This window comes from Carettochelys insculpta, chromosome 15 (assembly GCF_033958435.1).
Source record: "Carettochelys insculpta isolate YL-2023 chromosome 15, ASM3395843v1, whole genome shotgun sequence".
NCBI classification, from domain to species: Eukaryota; Metazoa; Chordata; order Testudines; family Carettochelyidae; genus Carettochelys; species Carettochelys insculpta.
In genome coordinates, this window is record NC_134151.1 from 32,038,100 (window position 1) to 32,062,452 (window position 24,353).

The 24,353-nt window shown below is 49.9% G+C and overlaps 1 protein-coding gene across 1 annotated transcript in view; it reads left to right on the forward strand.

The window, feature by feature from the left end:
* Positions 1–997: 997 nt before the first annotated feature.
* Positions 998–24,353, forward strand: part of CDX1 (caudal type homeobox 1) — a 28,441-nt gene continuing 5,085 nt past the window's right edge. The window contains exon 1 of the mRNA XM_075009754.1: positions 998–1,424. Within this exon, the coding sequence (XP_074865855.1) occupies positions 998–1,424 (427 nt within the window). The remainder of the gene's footprint in view (positions 1,425–24,353) is intronic.

Genomic DNA, 24,353 nt, shown 5'->3' on the forward strand with positions numbered 1-24,353 from the left:
TAAGCCAGGCCTGTTGCTCCAACAAAGCCAAGCTCTCTGTGGGCTCCTTTAGCTGCCTCCCTTAGGACCGTTGGAGATTTCTCCCCCCCACGCCTGATGTTTTGTGTGCAAACAAAACTCCCCGTTAGCCTCCCGGTATTTGGCCTGAGTCAGGCTCAAAGGAGAACAGGCCAGAAATGGGGAGATTTTTGTGGGTGAAATTAAATTGGGATCCTAACTTTGATTAGATCCAGGAGGTTTGTAACAGGTGGGTTTAAAATGGTGACAGGTTGGTCCTTTGGGAGCACCAAAGTCTGGAATTTTACTCTCAGGGTTGACACAGAATGGTTGATCTTCTGCACAACCGGCATGTTGGGGTCCCGGTCAGACCCTGAAAACCGGTCCCAGCCAGTCTAGGGGGAAATGAGACTCCTGATGGAGGTACAGTTACAGGCTCCCAGTCAGTGCCTGGTCGTTCACAAGGCAAAGGAGCCCAGATCTGGGCACGTGTATGCCATAATATCTCCCCACAGCAGGTGGGTATTAAGGGCCAGATCAAAGCCTGGAGTCAATAGGTATAATGGGGAAGCTGGCAGGGGCTGAGGAAACTTTCAACGTTCTCTGACCTACAGCATTCACTTCCTTGCCCAGGCCATTGGTGCCTGGAGGTGGGTGCCTCTCTGTGTCCTGGAGCCGCTGGGCCTTTCCCCCCTGTCTCCAAGGCACCAGGGTTCTGGGCCGTTTCTTTTCCCTCTCCCGGGCCAGCAATATGCACCGTTTGCATTGCCCCACTGCCTGCCCCTTTGGTTCCTGCCCTTTGAAATGCAAACCTGCCTTTCAATGCAAATGCTCCCAGAGGTTGGCCCAATAAAAGCCTCTCCTCGGGGAGGTGCCTTCGCCCAGTGGGGGGAAGCCGCCCAAGGAGTCCAGGTGAGCGGCTCACCAGGAAGGAGTGGGAGCCGAGGGGCAGGGAGGTGGCTGCAGAAGCGCATTATGCGCGCAGGGCCAGCCGGGGAGGATGTACGTGGGCTACCTCTTGGAGAAGGACACTAACATGTACCCGAACCCGGTCAGGCACCCCAGCCTGAACCTCAGCCCCCAGAACTACGTGCCCGCGCCCCCTCAGTATCCGGACTTTGCCAGCTACCACCACGTGCCAGGGATTAACAGCGACCCCCACCATGGGCAGCCTGCAGGGGCCTGGGGCGCGCCCTACACTCCCGCCAAGGACGACTGGCACTCCTACGGGCCAGGCGCGGCGCCCTCCGCCGCTAACCCGGGCCAGCTGGGCTTCAGCCCCACTGATTTTAACCCGATTCAGCCTCCCGGCTCCGGACTCCTGCCTCCGACCATCGGCGGCGCTGGGCCCCAGCTGTCCCCCAACGCGCAGAGGCGCACCCCGTACGAGTGGATGAGGCGTGCGGTGCCAACCAGCAGCAACAGCGGTAAGGGACCCCCCACGCCTCTGGGGGTGTGTGTCTTGGCTCGGGCCGCAGCTGGGGCCATGCCAGTGACCTCGGGGAGGGGGAGGGAGGCATTTGGCCTGGCGCCTTGCAAAGTCCCCGAAGGGAGCTGCGCTTCCCGCCCGAGCGCCCTGCAGCCCTAGTGCCGGGCCTAGGAGGGCGCAGGGCTGCTCCTGGCGGCGCGGAGGCTTTGCACAGCCTCCAGCTGGCCGGGGGACCGCCGGGAGGTGGCGGGCAGCGCCCGGGTGTCTGCCCCGGCTCCGGGAGCGGTTCCCTGCCCGGGGGCCGAGCAGACGGGCCTCGCGCTGGCTCCGGGCTAGGGGCGGCGCCAACGGGGCGAGGCTGCCATCCGCCGCGGGGCAGCCGCGGGGACCCCACTGCTCGGGTGTCTCGCGTCCGCCCCCGCCCGCAGCCGGAGCTCCCAGCCAAGCTGCGGGGACCCCAGGCGGGCCCCGTGTCCGAGGGGCTGGGGGCTTCCCCCGCTCGCGGCGAACGGCAGGGCCGTGCCGGGGTGCGCGGGTGATGCGGGGTCGGGCCAAAGGCGTCCACCCCCCCCACCCCAGTCTTTGGGAGCTGCCCGGCGCGGCCCTGGGAATAGGAGAGCTGGTGTGTGTGTGTGTGTGTGTGTGTGTGTGTGTGTGTGTGTGTGTGTGTGTGTGTGTGTGTGTGTGTGTGTGTGTGTGTGTGTGTGTGTGTGAGAGAGAGAGAGAGAAGGGGTGTGTAGAGGGGGCTCTGTGTGTGTGTGTGTCCGTCCGGGAGAAGGGGTGCGTAGAGGGGGCTGGGTGTGTGTGGGTGTGTCCGTCCGGGAGAAGGGGGGTGTAGAGGGGTGTGTGTGTGTGTGTGTGTGTGTGTGTGTGTGTGTCCGGGAGAAGGGGGGTGTAGATGGGTGTGTGTGTGTGTGTGTCCGGGAGAAGGGGGGTGTAGATGGGTGTGTGTGTGTGTCCGTCCGGGAGAAGGGGGGTGTAGATGGGTGTGTGTGTGTGTGTCCGTCCGGGAGAAGGGGGGTGTAGAGGGGTGTGTGTGTGTGTGTCCGTCCGGGAGAAGGGGGGTGTAGAGGGGTGTGTGTGTGTGTGTGCGTCCGGGAGAAGGGGGGTGTAGAGGGGTGTGTGTGTGTGTGTGCGTCCGGGAGAAGGGGGGTGTAGAGGGGTGTGTGTGTGTGTGTGTGTCCGGGAGAAGGGGGGTGTAGAGGGGTGTGTGTGTGTGTGTGTGTCCGGGAGAAGGGGGGTGTAGAGGGGAGCGGGGGCGCAGAAGGGGGCAGGGGGTGGGCATTTGTGCTGCCAGAGGAGGTGTGTGCGCGGGGGTCTGGGTGTGGCTGAGGGCGGCAGGGGCGGGGGGGTTGTGTGTGTGGTTGTGGGGGGTTGCCGGGCTTGGGCGAGCTGTGCAGGGACGCCTGTGTGGCTGCCCAGCTGGGGACCGCGGGTTCGCGGCTGCCCCCCGAACCCGGCCGGGGCGTCTCTCCCCGGGCACACGCAAAGGAACACGCTCCGCGCCCGCCCGGCGGCCCAGTTCAAAGGCAGCGCGGCGGCCTCGGGCCCGGGCAGCCCAGGTTACAAGCGCGGCCCTTTGTCATGCAGATCCGGAGTGACCCCGCCGGGCGCTTTGATGTGCGGGGCCGGGCCTGGCCCCGGAGACCGCCCCGTGGCCGGGCTTGCGGGGGCAGCCGGCTGCTGCAGGTCCGCAGCCGCAGGAGCCTTCCCGGGGCGCCCGGCTCTGTGGGCAAGCGCGGCTGGAAAGGGGCTTGGACCCGGCTGGCTGTCCTCCATCTCCTGCCCCAAAGCCCCCAGCCTGGGTGGGCTTTATCCTCCTCCGCTGCTTTCCCTCCGGGCCTTGCCTTTGGGTCACACCCGGCCCCCGAGGCCCCAGCAGGCGTGGGGAGAGCCAGATTTGGCCTGGAAAGCCACCAGGTGCATGGCCCTGGTCAGCCCCACTGCGGGTGAGCGCCAGGCTGACGAGCCCAGCACCTGAAGGACCTAACAGTTCGACTGAGGAGGGACTTTGGCTGAAAAGTGGCCATGGGAGGAGCAGGAGCCTCCTGTGTTGGCTTTGCATGCGACAGGCATCTGCCCCAGTGAGCTGGGCCCAGACCTGGGGGTGTTTGCCCATTTAGAACATCCCACCACATAAGTTCCCCTTAGAAGGTGTCCAGTTCCTCCTTCCTCCTTTCCCAAAGCTGCTGTTGAGCAGCGGCCGCCCACCACTTCCCCTGATGCACATCAGGAGTGGCAGAATTTGCAGTAATGCCTTATTCATATTAATAAATGGGGCAGGAGGTGGTGACCGGTTCACTGAAGTGCCCTGGGAGGCTTTCATTTTCCATTGGTCATTGGATGTCTGCCTTTACCCAGGCTAGTTTGGGTTTGGTTCAGTGTTGACCAAGATGACTACGGAAGGTTAAACCCCGGATGCTTTGAGTGTTGCCTTGAGTAGTCATCCAGCTGGGCAGCATTGTGGGCTTTCAGATTCTCCAGGAACTCCTAAGGAATGTTCTCGCTTGTTTTTTCCACCCATGTGTGAAATAAGTTTTGTGTGTGCGTGGAAACTTTTGGATGTGCACCACCGGGAAGAACACAAACCGAGCTGGGGCGCTCCACTAATCAGCTATGTGGCATTGGAATTTCTCCCCCACAGCCACATGAGCATGCAACTCATAGGGAACGTGGCTCATAGCTATGGAATGTCTGCTTAACATTGGACCAAATTGTGTGTGTATTCCCACTAGACCCACAATCAGCAAAAGTGGTCCATGGGTTTGAAGCAGATTTGCAGGGCACTGCAGACTGGGGCCAGAACAGTTTGTGGCTTGATCCTGCTTGACTGGAATCAGTAGGAATCCTGCAGTTGATTTCAGTGGGAGATGAATCAAGCAGTATATACATTCTGCCTCTCCGAGGACAGTATTTTTAGGGTAACCCCCTAGCACTGGGTCTCAGTAATATTAAAAATCTTCATTTACGTACAAATTATATAATATTCATCTATTTGGCCAGAGCTGGGGCCAAACAAATGTGTCACTGGAATGATTCCCCCACTGGCCTTTGTAAAAGCTTTGCTAGGACCAGATGGGTAATACAGAAGCTGAGGCAGCAGGAAATGCCAGACAAATTGCAAATTAACTTAAAAACAGACAAAAAAATTAGAGCTCTTTGCAAACACTGGGTTGAGACAGAAATGGTGTCTCCCCCTGAATACGATGCAGTTCAGTGCCATGCCGTGCTAATAGGACACTGTACTGCTCAGTATGGAACAAATACCTTCTTAGCAAGGGAAGAGTCTGAATCAGAAGCTGCTCTGGATAATGGATTTTGATGGGGGTCCATGAACGGCCTGGGGAGGGTGATTGGGGGTCAGCACTAGTGATAAGGTGGGAAACTACTGCACTAAGCTGTGAGCTTGGGCAGCCACCCAGAAGAGATTCAGATGATGCCCAGCTGATTAGCAGAGTGCCCACAGCTGGTCACATGTGTTCCTATTGGTGGTGCCCCTCCGCACATGCCTCAGTGCCCATAACCCAATTTATCCTGCCCGTGGAGGGAGACAATTAGAGGGAACACCACCTCTGACTATGTCCCGGCTAGAATGCGATCCACCAGCACTGAAGATCTTTTCTGTTCATCTAGCCAGATGCCAGGTGGGCGAGGGTGGTATAAGAACTTAAATAAAACAAAATAGAAGCCAAAATGAGGCACGCTCCAGAGCTCACTTAGGCTGTGATCTAAATATTGCACTTCCTTTTCCGAGCAGCTTTTCAAAATTTTGACAACAACTCCCAGAGACACGTTGAGTGATGTGGCGAGAGTCCTGATCTAGTGGCGAGCTCTGAGCATCTGGACAGAGTAATGATCTTGGGGACGGTTCTGCATTGTCATGCAGGAAACCTGAAGTCAAGGGAAATGGGGCTGTCGTAAGTCTCCACTGGCATGAAGGGTGGGCAGATGCAGCAGTGGTGGGATCCCATCTGCTAGGAAGGTCTGGTGTTGGAGCGGTGCTGTCGTCTCTTGCTGCTATCCATGCGCAAAACCTGTACTGCTTTAACCATAGTGGCATAATCCCAACAGAGCCAGGCATCTAGTGTGGATGCAGTTACACTGATATAAAAGGGCTCATACTCCCATAGCTATTCTCATAAAGAAGGGGCATCGACTCTGCTGGTAGAAGGCATTTTGTATTGTTATATCTGCATCCACACTGGGGTTGCTCCGGTGTCATAGTGTCAGTAAAAAGTCACATCCCTCGCTAAAGTAGTTATGCCAATTAAAAACACTACATGTAGACCAGGTCAGATGTTCTCACCTGATTCAGCAGGCTTGGTGCAGACATACGGTTGTCAATGAGATGGAAGAAGCATTAGCCCAGGATATGATGCTTTTTCCTCCCTTGGTGTATGGTTCCCTGCCTTCCAGGGTTTCCACTTGTGGTGGCGTGCCCCTGCTGTAGGTGATGGGGTGCGGTGAGTAGGATGCATAGAAGACCTCTCTCTGCTCAGTGGGGACTCTAAAGATCTGATGGCATTTTTCACGGGGAACACCTTTTGCCCAGGTATCTTTGGCCAAAAATGCCCCATCCCCAGAGCATTGTTGTACTGTGCAAGAGTTGCTTGTTGCATTTCTGCCCAAAAAGTGGTCATAATTCAATGCTTCTGTACGTACAGAAGCGACCCTTTGAAATGAACAGCATCACACCAACAAATGATTACCTAATGGGCATCCTAGTTGAGTTAATTGCATGTACATGTGAATTCTTCATATGATTCTTTGCCTGGTTTTGAAGGATGTTGCCTTCCATTGGACTCTGCATAAGCAGGTTCAGCAAATTGTAATACATCATGATTCACTCATGATCTGTCCTCTCTAAGGCTTCAGTTCTGCTATGGGTGTGGATGACTCCAGAGCCCCAATTACCAGGACAAGAATTGATTCCCATTCTGATTAGTATACACTGAGATCCTGGAATTATCAAAATTCCGTTATCCTCCTTCATCAAAAGAGGAGTCAGCTGCACTTTAGTAATTTTGGGCCCTCAGCTCAGCCCTTGGAAGAGAAACTTGGGAGGGGACAGATGTTTGAAGCAACTGATAAAGGGAGAAGAGAAATCAACAAACATCTTCTCTGGGCAAACCTTGTTTAATAATTTTACACCCAGGAGTGGAATTAAGATAAAAGTGGGGCTTGAAAGCACCTCTGATTGAGTTAAACGATAATTGAATTGATTGAATTGTGAAAAATATCATTAGTTGTTCAGTTCATATCTCTTAGATTAAATACACACCGAAGGCCAAATAAAGTAGCCATTGTCTCCTTCAATGCCTATTAGGAAATACCCCTCCCCAGCTCCCAGCCTATGTCTAGCATCAGGAGGACTTAAAACAAGGATTGCATCTGCCTGGTGTATGGTTGGCTTCTAATGACAAGCCTACTCTTGCATTCCTTATCCAGGGAAGTTGGTCAAACCTACAGGCCTCACTCAACATATTCCCAGCAAAGTCAAAGGGCATTTCTCTTCCCCACCCTCCCAAGAGCTGCTGAAACTGACCGGCTCATGTTCTTCCACAATTGGCTTTGAATTCCTGTCCCTCTCCTCCGTGCACCAGCAGTTCCCACATGGGATTTTTTGCCTGAATGAGGACAGCAGGATTTTTTGTAAGAACCTGTGGTTTCGTCCTGCAGGGACATCTTGGGTGAAATTCTCACCCCCGCCAAAACCAATAGCAAAACTTTCATTGACTTTGGTGGGTTAAAACCACACCCGTTAGATTTTGTTTATATACCTGAGTCCTCCATGGGGTATGTGTATGGAGAGCCTTTGCAGAATCAGGTCTGTTATACTGAAAGAAATAAAATCTCGAGGCCTTTCCTGGGATATTCTTAGCTGAAAGATGCAACTGCCTCAAAAACTTTCTTTAGCCCAAAATTAACCAACCAAGAAAACAGAGGCAGGTTTGGCACAGATAAGGGAGAAATCCTTCAATGAACTGCTTTATTGCAACCAATAAACTGGCCATTAATCAGCCTGGATTGATTAACTACCCACCTTGCTGCAAAAGAAATAGGAAATTGATAACACGGCGTTTTGGCTATAAATATCAACAGTTTCATTATGAGGGCTGTAAATCATAATACTTCAGAAGGCTATAAATTACACTTTCGTCTCTGTCACTCCTTGAATAAACAGCTGCTAGGCTGTAGTTTGAAAGCTGCTGGGAACAAGTTTCTCCTCGGTAATAAGATATTGTAAAAAGATCAGAGTTTATATGTGAGAAAATGGGGCACGTCTAATAGGGAGGTCCGAAGCCAATGGAAGGTCTGTAGTTGAATCAGTCAGCTTTCAAGGAGTCTTGCAAGAGGGAACTTTTTTTTTATAGCTATTGCTAAATATTTACTTATTCTTCTCCAGTTGAACTATCAACTGATGGGTGGGTGGAAATGGAAGAAAGGTCCCAGCTGTCAGTACAGTACAAGAGATCTGACAGCCTCCAGGGAAAGATTGGTGGGAAATGGTTGTATTTCGGTGAGAAACCACACAGAAATGCCTAATGAGTTATTTGTTGAAAGTCTCTCCTCTTTTCTGTTCATAAAACGTTCACAAGCAGAGTGTGAAAGTCTCACGCTTGCTCCTGGCTCACAATTATTGGCAAACTTCCTTGTGAATTTCACCTCCCTATAGAAATAGCTCAGGGAGGGCTTGCAGAAAATGTTGTGGATCTGACCTTTGAAATTCACTGGGTGCTGGTTAGTTACGTAAATTGCAGGGTCTGGATTTTGCACTGTGATTTGTGTAACTCATGGCCATGGTGTGAATTTCAAATGCTGCAGCTGAATGTACAATTAAAACTTCGCTTTTTGATGGCATCTAATTAACATCTCACTTTCTGGTGGAAAAAAGTGCACTTTTTGCAAACGCTCATGTTAGTGAAGCTTAAGCACTTGAATGCTGGGGGAAAGCAAATATTAACATGCTGCAAGTGTGGTCAAATCAAAAAGTATCTAGCACTCATACTAGTTTTTCTCAGACCTTTCCCTGTGCAATTTGCTCAGCTCTTAAACCCCAAAATCTTGAGGGGGGAAAAATCCTAATGGGTGAGAGGTGGTAGAAAATTTTGCTCTGGAAATGCATGTATTGGGGATGACGTTTTGCAGGCATTCCCTATATCTTCTTTAATAGGAGGGATTTTTTTAATTCCTTTGGAGGAGATCAGTGTATTTCTCTTAGCTTCCTAAATGGGTGAGTGTGCATGGGAGGGATTTCAGAAAATGATGCACCATTGTTAAAGTCTTTAACACTATGAAGTCCCCCACTCCTCCTGCTATATATACACACACCCTGGCACGTACGCACCCAAACCTCCGCCCGACTCCCACCCTTAAATTATTAACCCAGGGATTTGTTGAGCACCTATTGCCTGTCCAAGGTACAGACTTTTCAAACTTTCTTAGAATTGACTTTCCTTGAACAAAAAAACATGTCCCTTGAACATTAAAGATTCCTACGGGACAGGCCAAGCCAGATAATACCCTGAGATTAGGGAAGGGGCACTTAAAAGCCTCTGGCCAATGGAGGAGATTTCTGATGGAGAGAACCTTCAAGGATGCTCACCATCACGCTCGCTCAACACCGTGCATTCCTGGTGATAAACGGGAGCCCAATTCTGCTCTCACTCCTGTTTTACACAGGGTCGCTCCATGTCAGTGGAGTTGCTGCAGATCGGTGGCACTATAAGTGCAAAGCACAGGGATCCCCACCCTGACACATGCCACCCTGTTTAATAGCAGCTGCACTGAAAATGGCCCAGATTGACTGTGGTGCAGAGGCCGGGGGCTGAAAAGAGGCTGAGGAAGGAGTGGACAGCTCTGTCAAGATGGGCTAGTATCTTCAGGGACTGTGCACAGGTGATTTTTAGGAAGGCTTGGTACCAACACAGCTCCTTTTGACACAGGGCAAAATCCTGAGATGGGGGGAGCAAACTTTTTATTTCAGGCCCCACTTTTTGTCCCTGCAATTAGCAGAGCCCCCCCCCCAACCTGTGTAACATCATCCAAACTGATGGAAATTTTGGTTGTGTTCATATGTAAATAAATAAATACCGCCCCCCCCATCACATGTAAGAAAATAAGTCTGTGGAACATAGAGACTTCATCAATCGGGATGTCGGTGTGAATACGCAGACATAAAAACAGTCACATAGTTCGGCATTTTGAATGAGATGGATGAGCCTGAGACTCAGCAGCCAGTCCCACTTATGAAATTTCATGCCCCCAAAAGGGCCTGCCCCCGCTTTACACACCCCTGCCCTGACAGATGCCAAATTACAGTAGGTTGGGACTGTAGCTCCCTCCTTCAGGAGCTAGGATGTAGTGAACTATGTGAAATTGACAGACAGTACACCCACCCACCAGCTGATCTGTTTATTGCATCAACTCTGACATGACCCAGCAGGTACAGTTGATGAGAAGTTTAGTAGCATATTAACAGGAAGCCTGGCAAGCCATCGAAAGAATCTGCCAGGTGCAAAAACGAATGCTGCATTCCAAGGCCGGGTCTCACGAGACCTTAAAGTTGATTGCAGAGACACAATTCCAGGTAGGGCAATTGTGCAGCTGGAATCGACTTATCTACAATCAACTTATTTGGCCGTTCCCCCTTACTCCTCGTGATAATGAGGCATAGAAGGGTCAACTGTCAACCCTTGATAGTTTGATTTCACACATCCCCACTAGGTGCGTGAAATTGAACCCCGAAAGATCGATCCTGATGGGGTCGATCTTTTGGGTAGTGAGGATCTACCCTGAGGAACTGGAGGAGGGAAGAGGAGTCTGCCTTTAATACATGCCTAGGTGTACTTGCACCTATATAGTCCAATACTAATGGTGAGTCCACCTGTATTTACAAGGGAGAGCCATTTTCAGTGCACTGGCCATTAAACAGGGCCATGTGTGCCAAGGTGAGTGGTGAAAGTTAAGAAAAGGTGACATTATAAGCCCCTTCATTTTTAAATTTAAACCAATTTTTACTATAAACATCCTAGTTTTTACAAAAAGTTATTCCATTTTTTTATTTTTCACCCTACTTTGTATCATTCAACTATATAAAAATAACTTGTTTTATTAAGAAATACAATATGCTGCATGAGATGTGTTCTGATAACATATTGGTCTGTGTGTCTATGCAAAGCTGTGGGTTGATGGGTTTGTTTAGAAGATGCACACAATTAGCATACAGGCACACAGGCTAGCTCAGAAGAGTATACACCTCTGAGTGTCCCTCGTCTTTCTGTTCATCAAATAAACTCCAATATTTACCCAGAAAAAATATTGTTACAGTTTGAACCTCTCTAATACGGAACTTTCTCCGCCAGCAAACTCCATAATCTGGCATGATTTTAGTTAACCAAATGACCGCGTATCGTGAGTGTGGGCAAGTTTCCTGCAGTCCCATAAAGTTTGTTTCCAGCCACCAGTCCTGGCATTCAGTGTTCTGTGCTGTTATTTAGCTGTAATCTATTCATAAATATCTTCTAGGAGCCCGGTAAGCAGTGGGAGTGTTGGTAATGTGCTCGAAAATATTGACCTTCTGTTATCTGGGAAATTCTCTTGTGGCGCTGGTCAGGTCCTGGCTAACTAAAATTATGATGGATTATGGATGTTGCTGGGCTGGGGAGTGCCAGATTAGAAAGCTTTAACCTGTATATGAAGTGAAAGTTTGTTTGCAGTGAAACCTCTCACATGTGATGCTGAAATTTTCCTGTTCAGGGGACACAAAGTCCTGCTGGACCAAGTAAATCTGCTTCCTCTCAGAAAGTTAAACTACACTTGTGGAGCAAAGGTCCCACTAATCTTTTCCATCCATGTGTGGAATAAAATTTTATGTGCACCACCAGTAGAAACAGGAAAGCTAGCTGTGGGCACTCTTCTAATGAGCTGGGCTGCATCCGAATCCCTCCCAAGTATCTGCACAAGTTCATGGCTTACCAGGAACACTGCGTGGAGTTTCATCCACCAGCAACGTTCCTGCTAATTTTTTCCATCCATGTGCAGAATAAATTTTGTTCCGTGCACTAAGGCAGGTGCAGATGTGCACTGCCAGTGGAAACATCCTGCCAGCTGTGGGCACTGTGAGTGCTCTGTTCATGAATTGGGCAGCATTTGACTCTCTCCTGCGTCGCTGCTCAAATGCTCAGCTTACAGGGGTACTTCCACCAGCTATATTTCCACTGTTCCACTTCCTCTGATGAGAGGCTGAGAAAGGGGTACAAGAGGGCTTGTGACATTCTGGCCTGTTGATTTGCAGCCAGGTCAGTGTCCTTCAACCATTGTGTTTGACTGTCTTCCTCTCCACCCTGCAGGAGCTACTGCGTGAGCTATTTTTTGCAGTCAAGGGAATACAAGGGTGAGACAGGCATGTGCTTTAGAGTGGGTAGAAGCAGGGAAGGCAGGTGCTACAGGGTACACAGATGTTCAGGTGGAGTTCGTTGTGTCAGTCTTTTTCCTCCTTAAGGAAAAATGGCTTTAATGACTGTGGAACGTGATGGTTTCACTGTCCTGAAGAGTGAGGTCCATTCCTTAGATAGGGAACTCTTAGCTTCCCTGTGCCACCTCATCTGCAAATTCAATAGTGTGCACCAAGGGTGTCCAGTTTAATGGGAAGCTCTGGGTCAGTGCTCAGCGTTATGATCCTTGTGCTTCAGGAGTGACACGTAGCCCGGACTTCATGTCCTCCTGCTCAGTTCCTGGTGTCCTCGATGATTCCATGAACGAGGTGGCCATTCCATTTCTGTGTGTGATGGGAGATCTTCTTCAGTGAAGAAGTGAACTGAGACCATCAGTCACTTTGGTTACCGAGCAGATGTCAGTTCTAACAGCTGGTGTTTTCTATTGGCCTGACCCAGGCTGGAATAACTGGCTGAGAAGTGAAATTCTCCATATCTCATTATCAGCCCTTTGAGCGCTCCAGCTTAGGGTTACCATATTGGACCTTTCAAGGAAGAGGACACCCCTGAGAGTGAGTGTATCTGTATCAGTATCTACCAACTCATGTTGAATTAATGCACTATGTATATTATAACACATTAATACAACATGAGTTGGGAGATACTGATACAGGTCCACTCTGTCTCAAGGTGTCCTTTTTTAAAGGGTAACCCTATGCCAGCCCCCAACCATCTCAGTAATAAAATAACTCCTCTCCATGGGTAGTTTAGAGACTTTAATGTGAAACCACCTCTTCATTGGCACGTTCTGCTTCTCTCTTGAGACATTCATGGACATAACCTTTAGGATACCGATTAAAAGTTACTTGTGGACAATGCCCCTGCCCCACTGCATTCTGTTGTAAGGGACGGCTCTCATAGGCCTGAAAGGATTTGAAGAGAGCTGTGGGGTAAGCTAAGAGCAACAGACTCTGTATACTTTGAGGATCTATGGGGCTGGTGGAAGAGGCTGGAGCAAGTTTTGAAGGGTACAGGCTCAGTATGACAGCCAGTGTTGAACTGCAAGGCTACTTGGTCTCTTCCGGTTTACATTGTTGTGTGAAAATATTCAGAATTGGTCCCACTCTTGGCCAACAGCTTTCATATTTGGTTTCTAACACTGTTTATTCAAAATTGCCAAATCACACTGTTTGTAGTTATTTGGTTCATGGTGTGCATACAACATGCTGTGGTCTCTACATTAGCTGTTACCATTCCAAAAACAGATCCTGGAGTCAGCGTGGACAGTTCTCTGAAAACCTCTGCTCATTGTCCATGTATGACTAGAACAGCCCTTGGCTAACACACCTCCCTTCTGGCAGTAGCCACAGCAACAAGAAGAAACCAAAAATACATGACACTACTATCAGCCATGATACCCCTTCCTAAGAGAATCACAGAGAAGCAACGGGCTGCAGGGGCAGTTACTCTACTCTAACAATGGAGTAAATAACACAGAAACTATCATGACACTATATCAATCCCTGGTATAGCTACGTGGTGAGCACTGTGTGCAGCTTTGGTCACTGTTGCAGGAAATATTTATGAGTACTGAGAAAAAGGACAGAGAAGAACAACAAAAAAGATCAGGGGTCTGGAACAGCTTCTGTGTGAGGAAGCAGTAAAAAGACTGGGACTTAGGAAAGTGAGAAATTCATGAATGGAGTGGAGAATGTGAACAAGGAATTATTATTGACCCCTTCATGTAAAATAAGAACAAGGGTCTACAGGTTGGGGATCAAAGGGCTAAGCAGCAGTTCTGCAGAAAAGGACCTGGGCATTACAATGGATGAGAAGCTGGACACGAGTCAACAGTGTGCCCTTGCATCCAAGAAGGCTAACGGCACATTGGGCTGCATGAGTAGGAGCATTGTCAGGAGATCTAGGGAAGTGACTGTTCCCTTTTATATGGCACTGGTGAGGTCACATCTGGAGCACTGCATCCAATCTGGGCCCCCCATTGCAAAAAGCATGTGGACACACTGGAGAGTCCAGTGGAGGGCAACCAAAATAGGAGGGGCTGGAGCACATGACTTATGAGGAGAGGCTGAGGGATGTGTGCTTATTTAGTCTATAGAAGACAAGAGTGGAGGAGGGGGTTTGATAGGAGATACTTGAAGGGGGTTCTAAAGAGGACAGAGAGAGGCTGTTCTCAGTGGTGACAGATGGCAGAACAAGGAGCAATGGCCTCCTTGCCTCAGTTTCCCCATCCATAAAACCAGGAGGATAACAGGTATTTAGCTACTTCACAGGGTGGTGTGGAGTTATTGGTGCCCTGACTGTATTTGGACATACGCTGGTTGTCCTAATTAAAACAACAATGGCGGCTAGATATCGTGGAAAGAGAGAGGGGATCCTTACAGACAGACAGACAGATGACTCACTGTGTCTCTGCGGCTGGCTCCATTGCTAGTGCAGGGTGGGGGGAAGAGAAGGCAGCACAAGGAAGGGATGGACACAGACCCACCATGCCCCACACACGTCAAATACAGGCTGCAATTGGCTTTGCAGAGAGGACAGCCCTGCTCAGCCGGCCACCGGCTTGTGCGCACTCGGTGCAGGCTCTGCCGGCCGAGTGCGGGTGGTTCTGACTCTCAGGGACTGGTCTATTGTTGAGATGTACATCCGGTTCATGGAGACCTGCAGCCTTCCTTTGAGTTTTCACTGTGGATGAGTGAAGCCACGTGTAAAGAGTGGTGCAACAGTCCTGTACGCTGAGCCATGCACCGTTGGACTGTGCTCTTGGCTGCATCCACCTGCTGGCCATTCTTTAGCTCTCGCTTCTTCTTGGGAATTTCCACCATTAATTAGTTTGGTTTAATAACAGCCAACCTCTCCCCAGGGAAAAGGTCCCCACTGGGAGCTGTCTGTGAGCATACGAGCCTGAACCTTCAGAACCAGAGACACCGGCCTCCACCGTGTGAGCTAAAGGAGTGACTGCACGAGCTGGCAGCAGTAGTAGGTTCTTGTTCTCTATGCGGAGCAGCCACTAGAGAGGGACACACCACTACCTGCTCCCATCTGGGTCTCTCGCGATCACTGTTCCCTAGAGCCCATCTCCATGGTAAAATCGTGCTGTTCTCCCGTCCTCTCTGAAATGCACTTGTGCTGCTCCTGTGGTGTACGCTGAATGCCTGTTAGCCGCCAGCCCACACAGTGGAGCCCACCTCCTAACCACGCCCATTTGCTACGCTACCTGTGCCCCGATCACCCGGGGTGGCTGGATGTCTGGTCCCTGAAGGAAATGGACCTCCCTGATTATTAAATAACAAGTCATGCCCCTCTTCTGCTTTCTGCCTGCTCCTCTGATGCGACTTCTGCCTTCAGACTCTTGCCTGTCACTAATGCAATTTTTTCCCTTCCAAATTAGCACATTCTTAAATATTTCCCGACCCTCCAGTTCTCAGTGTCATCCCAGCCTGAATATCAATATACAGGCTGAACCCCTCTGGACTGGCAACCTTCACGGTTCAGCATGATTTTAGTTAACCAGATGTCAACTTTTCATGGTGCGACCAAACTTCCCACTGCTCCATAAAGTTGGTTTACAGCCCCCAGGGCTGGTTCTCGGTGTTCTGTGCTGTTATTTTTCTGTAATTTAACCCCAAATATCTTCTAAGAGCCCAGTAAGCAGTGGCGTGTTGGTAATGCTGCTAGACAATACTGACCTCCTGAGATTGGGCAAATTCTATGGTTTGGCACGGGTCAGGTCCCGAGGGTGCTGGCTTAGAGAAGTTCAACCTGTATTTCCCCATTCCTCTGAGCTTAGACCTAATGCCTTGAACCATTCTGCTCTTTGCTCAATCAATTCAATGACAACTTTGGGTGCTTAGTCTCAGGGCTCCTTGCTGAGGATTTTGTCCAGAGGCAGGAAGATGAGCCAGGCCTGGGGGGGAAGCGCTTGAATAGTGCTGTCACTCTGGGCAAGAGCTCCATTCACCTGGACCTCAGTGGAGGCCAAACTCTGCCCAACAGCGACTTCTGAGTTCCTCGTTTATTTACTGGCCTCCTGCAGCTGCTCTAATCCAGAGCAGAGAATAGAGGAAGCAGGAAGCTTTTATTTCCCCTTTCTTCCCTCGCTGTAGTTGGAGGGAATGACAAAGCACACCTCGTCTGGGGCTGCGTGAGCCACAGCAAGGGTGACCGTATCTCCTGATCCCAAATATGGGACAGGGAGCTAGGGTGGGGAAGGGGGGCTTTTCCTGGCTCCCCCAAGGCACAGGGAGCTGGGAACCAAGTGGCACCCTGCAAATACAGGGCAATTAGCTCCATTTTGAAAATAAATCAGGATGCCTTCGTGGTGCCCGAAATATCGGACTGTCCTGCCAGAAACGGGATGGATGCTCGCCATATCCACAGCAGATGGATGCAGACCCAGCACCTAAACCCAGCTGCAGCCGGTTCCAGTAGGGTGGGAGATGGCAAGAGACAGGAGTTCTGCCAAGATGTGGTCTAAAGCGGCATGATATGTGGGAGGCTGGAGCCCGCTTCCTTGTCTCTGAGAGCCAGTGATCTCGGGCAGAGCCCACCAGGCCGTATCGGGGAAAGGCCTTGCAGCAGGTGAAGGCTGGGTGCAGCTCAGAATCTGGGCCCTTGTGGGCGTGTGGCACATGCTCAGAAGTGGGTCCCTTTGGGTTTGCACAGCACAGTAAAGCCGCTCCCTTATCTCATCCAGGCTAAGGTGAGGGCTATTAGAGTTATACATTAACAAAGCAATGATACCCTCTCCCCACACAGCCATTGGCCCTTTCTTGATCCCACTGCCATAATGGTTCCCACTGACCTCCCAAAGGGCTCCTTGCAGCTGCTCAGACAAGTTATTCACTGTCCTGATTGGGACAGGCCAGAGAAAGATTAAAACCAAGTTTGTCTGAGTTGGCTGGGGGTTGTCACAGGAGCTGGTGGCTGGGCTGGCAGGAGAGGCTGGTTTCCTCCATGAAGAACGGGGCAGACTGGAAAGCAAGAAGGAGCGGGAGCGGGAGTGAGTTGGTGCTAACACCAAGGCTGGAGCTGGTGGGGCACGACTGGCCCCGCGGGAGGCCAGTGCTAGACAATGTACAGCTCTCAAATGGCTCAGCCTCCTGTGTGTGGGCCTTAGAGGTCCCCTCAGGCCACAGGGAGATGCGACATGTGGCTCTTAGCAACGCTGCGCGTGGCTCTGCAAACTTCCTGAGCTGGCACAGGCTCACTGAATAATGGCCCCACGGAAAGTACTCATGGAGACCTCGGCTGTGGCTTCTAGGCTCTTTGTTAAAGCCCATCCTGCCAGCTGCTGTGGCTCCCGAGGGGCCTGAGGCCTGGAGTACTGGCCCCTACATGGACCTTCCTCTGGAAAGTGAGGGCACCATGCAGGTCAGGTTAAACGCATTGCTGCTGGGGGGGTTGGGTTTTAACTTACGATTCCATGTTGGGAGGGCGTGTGCCATGCACAAGCCGCCTGGGCTTGCACTGTGTGTGCATGAGTCGTGCACTGAGCCTGCTCTGGCCTGGTGAAGTGGGCTTGGGCAAGTTCACGGAAGCTCTGCCTTCCGACCCAGCCTTTGTAATGCTGTTCACGGCCTGCACGCTTGGCTGCCAGCTGGGGAGCTGCGTGCACTGTTGGGAGAGGAAGGAGGCCACCGGCTGTGGAGTCCATCTGCAGCTGCAGCTGGAACACATATCCTCTAGTGCAGCTTGTGCCGTGAATCCTCCACCTCCAGCTCACTACTGTGCCCTGCAGGGCAGTGGGCTCTGCAGCGCTTGGTTCTCTAGGTAGGGAAGTACATCCTTTCTATATCCCTGGCCCACCTCTGGAGCACCGCGAGGGAATGCCGGCCAGAAGAGCCTCTGCAGCTATGAAGGAGGAGCCTGAATTTGTGCCCCCTACCCACCAGTTTTAAATGAAGTTTGCACCACGTGGAAGGAGGGAGCTCTGCTTAGGCGTGGGGAGCCACAATTTAAGAGGGACACAGATGAAGGCCGATGGAGAGGTGTTTTGCTATTAAATCATGTGCACCCCTGCAGGGCACGCATTATGTCTCCCTTCTTCTAAGGTTACCATAGATGAACTTTCAAAAGAGAGGACAGCCCTGAGGGGGAGCGTATCCGTAGCAGTATCTACCAAACTCACGAAAGCTCGTGACCTAATAAACAAAATTGTTAGTCTTTAAGGTGCTACAGGACTGCTTGTTTTGTTTGGTGAGGCTACAGACTAACATGGCTACTCTTCTGAGACCATTGCATTAATGTATTATAGTATGGATAGTACACTAATACAGCATGATACAGATACCCTCTCTCTCTCAAGGGTGTCCTCTCTTTTGAAAGGTCCAGTATGGTAACCCTGCCATTTTCACTGCTTTGAGCTTGGGCTGGAAACAAAGGCCTGGTTTTGTGGTCTTTCCAGATGGAGCAAAACTGTCCTGAGGCGACGTCTCTGGTGGCTTAAGATTTTTGCACAGCGAGAGTTTTTCTGTCCCAGCCACCAATGATTTCATTAGGTATAACGCAACTGAAAGTAGCAAGTGCCCCATTCCTCTCTGACATGTTGCCTTCTGTTGTGAATAAGAGCTTGACACCAGAAATGCCTGGCTGAAGTCCTCTGTGTCTTCACTTCCACCACTGTGGTATCTCAAGACACATTCACACTGTGTTTCGCCAAACAGGCCATGCAGCCATTTGGCTTCAGGCCACGAGGTGGGTTCAACAGCCATGTCTGCACTGCTGTTATGGACAAGTCCAATAAGGACAGAGCTGAGCTTGCAACTCTGCATGTGTACTCAAAGGTGGATGAATTATTCATTAAAATCAAGAAGTCCCATGGCACCTTGTAGACTAGATTTACTGGGGCATAAGCTGTCGAGGGCAAAAACCTACTTCGTCAGGTGCTGGCATCTAACAAAATGGGTCTTTGCTCACGAAAGCTTATGCCCCAATAAATCTGTTAGCCTATAAGGTGCCACAGGACTTCTGGTTGTTTTTGCAGATGCAGCCTAACACTGCTGTCCCTCTGATATTTGTCACCATGCAAGGCACTGAATTATTCAGTGTCAGAGACTATTTTAGTCTCTTCTGCCTCTAAATCTGCCACAATCCACTTCGGAGCACAGCAGATGTCTTTGTGTTTGGCCGTCAGCTGGGATGAACTGCTGTGTGTCTTAGGGACAGATGTACAACCTTTGCTACTTTAGTCCATGTCTACCTGACCTGGCAGATCGACCTGCCCAGGGTCAATCTTGCAGGGTTCAATTTTGCACACCTGGTAGAGAGGCACAAAATTGACCTATTGGGGTTGGCAGTTGACGCCTGTACTCCTCGTTATCATGAGGAATAATGGACGTCAACAGAAGAAACTCTCCCGTCAACCTCCCTCTGTGTGGGCGGCCTGGTAAGTTGAATGCAGGTAAGTTGTTTCTAGCTATGCAAGTGCCATAGCTACAATTGCTTATCTGCAATCGACTTACCTGCCTAGTGTAGACCAAGCCTTATTCAGGTTGTTAGCACTTCATGGGAGGACCTGTCTACTCTGCACATGCCATATCAGTGGTGGTGGTGGGAGGGATAGCTCAGTGATTGGCACCTTGGCCTTGTAAACTGAGGGTTGTGAGCTCAGGCCTTGAGGGGGTTGGTCAGTGTTCTGGGGCAGGTTAGATTTAAAAAAACAAACAAACCAATCTCTGAGTGATGGTGATAGGTCCTGCTGTGATTGTAGGGGGGTGGACCTGAGGTCCCTTCCAGCTCTATAAGACATCTAAATCTCTGTTTCAGTTACCTCACTGAGTCCATGCCCCTTGGTTGGCTCCTAGGGCTTTAACACAACAAGTAAAGCTAATAATAACATTTGTGGTGAGTGATTGGTCATTCAAGTCACATGGTATTGTTTCATTGGCCTGATTAGACAGGACTGAAACATTTGAAACCAAGAGAATTAATGAGTGAGACCTGGTGAACAGCAAATAACAGTGAAAGACAAATTTCCAGAAGGGATGTTCAGTTGACTAATACTTCTTCCGAAAATTCATGGAACATTTAGGATTCACCATCTCACTTCTTTACTTTCAAACATGTATTTTTAATCTTAACTCCTCTCTTCCCAGCATTCACCCCACCTACACATAACCTCATGCTCATAGTGGTGTTTTAAATAAATAGGTATCTGACATGTTCCTTGAAAACCAAAATGATGCTTTTGAGGGGCTTTTTAAACAACTCAAAAATTAATGACATTTTCAAACAAAAAACTCGATGTGAGAGATCTTGTTTGAATTGTTACAGTTTGAGCAAAGAGAGTCAGAAGTCAGATTCCCAGTGAGCTTCTATAAGCTTTGCATGAATAGAAGCCATGCATTTCGCCTCACTGATCATGTGGAGTTCATAACTTCTTCAGGACTCCTTGTGTTTATAAATTCCTGGGCTTGTAAGCCTGGCAGTGCTTATAAACTCAGAAAGAGTCCTTCCATGATTTAACTCTGCAACAATCCCTGCAGAGTTGGTAAAGTATGTAAAGAATTAATGAATGATGTTTATAAATGTCAGGACCTGTTATACCTGGCACAGATTGTGACAAATATCAGGCTGGGCCTGCAGAGTTTGCAAGTTTTTGAGACTTGGAGACATAAGGATCACTTTGTCACCAGGGCTACGTCTACACTAGCCCAAAACTTCGAAATGGCCATGCAAATGGCCATTTCGAAGATTACTAATAAAGCGCTGAAATACATATTCAGCACCTCATTAGCATGCGGGCGGCCACGGCACTTCGAAATTGCTGCAGCTTGCTGCCGCGCGGCTCGTCCAGATGGGGGTCCTTTTTGAAAGGACCCCGGCTACTTTGAAATCCCCTTATTCCTATCAACAGTTGTTGCTGTTGCAGAGAATATCTGGGACAGTGGAGAGTCCATTTTCTTGACATGTAGAGAATGGCTGTTCAGTAATCCACCGGGCACAGTATAATATGCATATGTGTGCTGGTTCTCGTGGGCATCTAGTGTCGGCAACATTTGAGTTCTTAGCTGAGAATGTTTATCGGTAAGTTTTTGAAGCTGCATGTTGCGGATGCAGCTGGAGCGATTCCCCCCTCACATTCGCAAGGAACCTTGCCAAAAATGCCCATTGGCAAGAGCAGAAGGTGGGTGCAAATCTCGGATGGAAAGGACCTCTATTCTGTGGATGTCAGGGAGGGAAATGAGATTTATATTTCAAATTGTTTTACAAAAGAAAACATGGATTTTCTGGGGGGCGGGGGGGATCTGTAACATAAAGAGGACCTGCTCTTCACCTCTGTGTTTGTTTCTGTCTGTATTTGCACCTGTGCTGCACACACAAACATAAATCTGTTTTGCACAACTACTCCTATTTACTTACACACTGAATCACAGGTGTGCACCGAGTGTTCAGTCTTACTACCTATGAAGGAATATGGAGACAGGACACTGAAACCAGCGTGGTGACTTGGTGTAGTAACAGCAGCTAAGTGCTTAGTTTCCATCACGTGCACCATTCAGAGATTTATTCAGTGGTGTTCAGCACCCTCACTATGAAAGTCATCCCTGCACCCAATCGAGGTGCTCAGTTCTGAGCAGAAAGGACATGAGCCAGTCGTTTTGCTTTCCTGGCTAGCAAAGGATGAATGGGATGCCCAGATGAGGTCTGTGTCCCTCTATGTGATTTAGTGGACAAAGCCCAGTTGGAAGAGATTTGAGTCCTCATCCTGGCAATGTTACCCACTTGATGTGCTCTTACCCACCTCTCCGAGTTGTTGAAAGACTTCACTGCTGCTTCTCAATTGTTTTGAGGCCCTCTAATGAAAATCTGCATAGATGCACCCATGATTGTTATTTAGATGGAGACATGCTGTGAAATCCCACTCTTCTGGGCCCACATAGGTGCTCATACAAAACTCTGCTCCCCCCGCACATGGATGTGTACACACGTGCTCTGAATGCACATGGACCCAGGGAGGATGAGCAGCCATCGCTGCAGGGACCAGGGCGTGCTCCACCTGTTTTCTGATCACAAGCACTTCAATGGCCTCCTTGGCCAGAGGCCTAGAGGGAGGACACAAAAGCCCTCGTGAGGGATACAAGGATGGAAATCCTGCTCCCACCTGAAAAGGCAAGCAGCTGCCTTTGTAGCCTGAGGTCCTCAGGTCACGTCCCAGCAGGATCAGCTGTCTCCTGCCACATCCATGCACATATTCGGGCTCACGCACACATATGCACATATTGACACATGCTCACACTCACGCATTTGGCTGGGTGGTAAACGGCTGGCAGGAAGTGGAGGGCCTGGGCTTGGTTACTCATTAGAAAAGCAGCTGCTTTTTGCCTGAGCGCTCATTCACCACCTGTTGTGGTGGTTGCTGGTTCCCCCTCTTATCACCAGTGGGCTGGTCCCTCGTAAATCACTCCAGGGTGACCCCTGCAGCAGCCCTCCAGCATACCCTTTCCCCTTGGGTCCTGCACCCTGGTGAAGGGCTAACCACAGGCCACGGCAGAGACACCCTTCCACGAGACTTGCCCATGTTTCCTCTCCTCTTCCCAGGAAAGAAACGGTTCTAAACAATCCCCACCTCACTGATATGGGGAAGGGAGGGCGGAGCCATGCTCTGCAAGCAGCAGGAAGGTACACCCAGCGGCTGAATGAGGCATTGCAGTGCTACGCCAGAGGTTCCTTCTCTGCTCAACTCTGCAGAGAACTCAGGCCTTGCCTTCCCCTCCCAACCCTCCTTTGGTCGGTAATGGATGGGGAAGTGGCTGAAAGGGGCAGCTTGGTGGGGAAGGTATTTTGAGGGCACAGAGGGTATGTCCACACAGCAAAGTTACTCTGGAATAAATTATTCTGGAGTTATTACTACAACATACGCTGTTCCAGAATAATGCGCCTACACTACAGAGAAGCCCCAGAATAGAAAAACCTTTGTTTGTCTACACACAATAGAGCCTACTTCGGATTAGAGCCCCAGAAGCACTGCGTCCGATGGCACTAATCTGAGATACTATGTCTACACAGCAGAATTATTTTGGAATAAGCTATTCCAGAATATGTTCTTTCGAAATAACCCCTGTTCCCTGTCTACTCATTTCCTATTGTGGAATAGCTATTTTGGAATCAGGGCTGTTTCTCATGCAGCCAGGTTCACCACATTCAAAATAAGCCGTAATGTGTAGACACTCAGAGTTATTTCGAAATAACTTTCCTGTGTAGACATTGCAGCCAAGCAGGCTGTAGGTTTGTGACACCCTCTGAGCAGAACTAGAAATACAGTCTCGGCAAATACCCAAATACCAGGTCCCTGCAGAGTCAGGGGCGGTGAACTGGGCACAGGAAGGTGAAGAGCAGGACCTAGTCAGGTGGCGCAAGGACTGAAGGCTCACACCTTCGGAAGTGCTCTATGGAACAGGCACAGCAGCAGTGCAAGCTTCTCTGTTGCTCCCCGCCAAAGGAGCCCAGTCCTCTCCTGGAGCAGCCGCCCTGGAGTGAGCGGACAGGACAGTCTCCAGGCCCGGTCTGCCCATGAGAACACCAGGCTCACCGTGCTTTCTGGTGCCAGGCCTCCCTGTCCCACAGCCACCATTTATTTCACCGAGAAGAGTTGTTGAAAGAGGTTAGAATGCCTGTGAAGCAGTGATCTCCAGACTCAGAAGTGGCTCTGTAATGCATCTCCTGCAGCTGTTTGTGTAGCCCACACTCCTAGAGGGTTTGCGGACTCAGGTAGTGGCACCTGGGCCACTTACAGGGAGAAAGACTGAGTGTCCTCTATAGCCTTAGCTGAGAGCCAGCTGCCTGTTAGCTCAAACTGTAGAGATTCCTGCACTAAGCTCCAGAGATCCCAGGTTTGAGTCCACCTGTTGGGGGTTGCATTTGTACCACACAGTATTAAAAGAGCGTGTCATTCAATTACTAGCCAGTCTAAGTTATTAATCTATCAGGGTGCTTTGGCTATGTTATTAACTAACTGTAGTTGACAACATAATAGTGCTGAGCCAGTCATTTTGCTGTGAGACTAAGGTGTGTGTGTGTGTGTGTGTGTATGTGTATGTGTATGTATATGTATATGTATATGCATTGCTTATGTATAAATCTACAGTACTGTAGTAAATGAAACAGTGAATTCATCCTGCTGTGGCACTTCTGGGTGATGGTGATCACTGACTGGGTTCCTGAACCACTGAGGTCTCCTTGTTTCCTCTTCTCTTTCCATGACAGGAGCAGTTTTTAAGAATTGCTCTTTTGGCTGGCTTTATTGATTTATGGAAATAATCGCTAATTGGGCTCCTGAACCACTGAGGTCTGAGGATCATACTCTAGAGCAGTGGTTCTTAACCTGCGGTGCACGCGCCCCCTGAGGGTGCATGATGCCCTTTCTGGAGGTGCCAGACATGCCAGATTTTTTTAGAAGGCAAGTAATTGGAAACACAAATTAAGCACAGGCACGTTGGTACAAGTGCTTTGTTTCATCAAACCTGTGTATT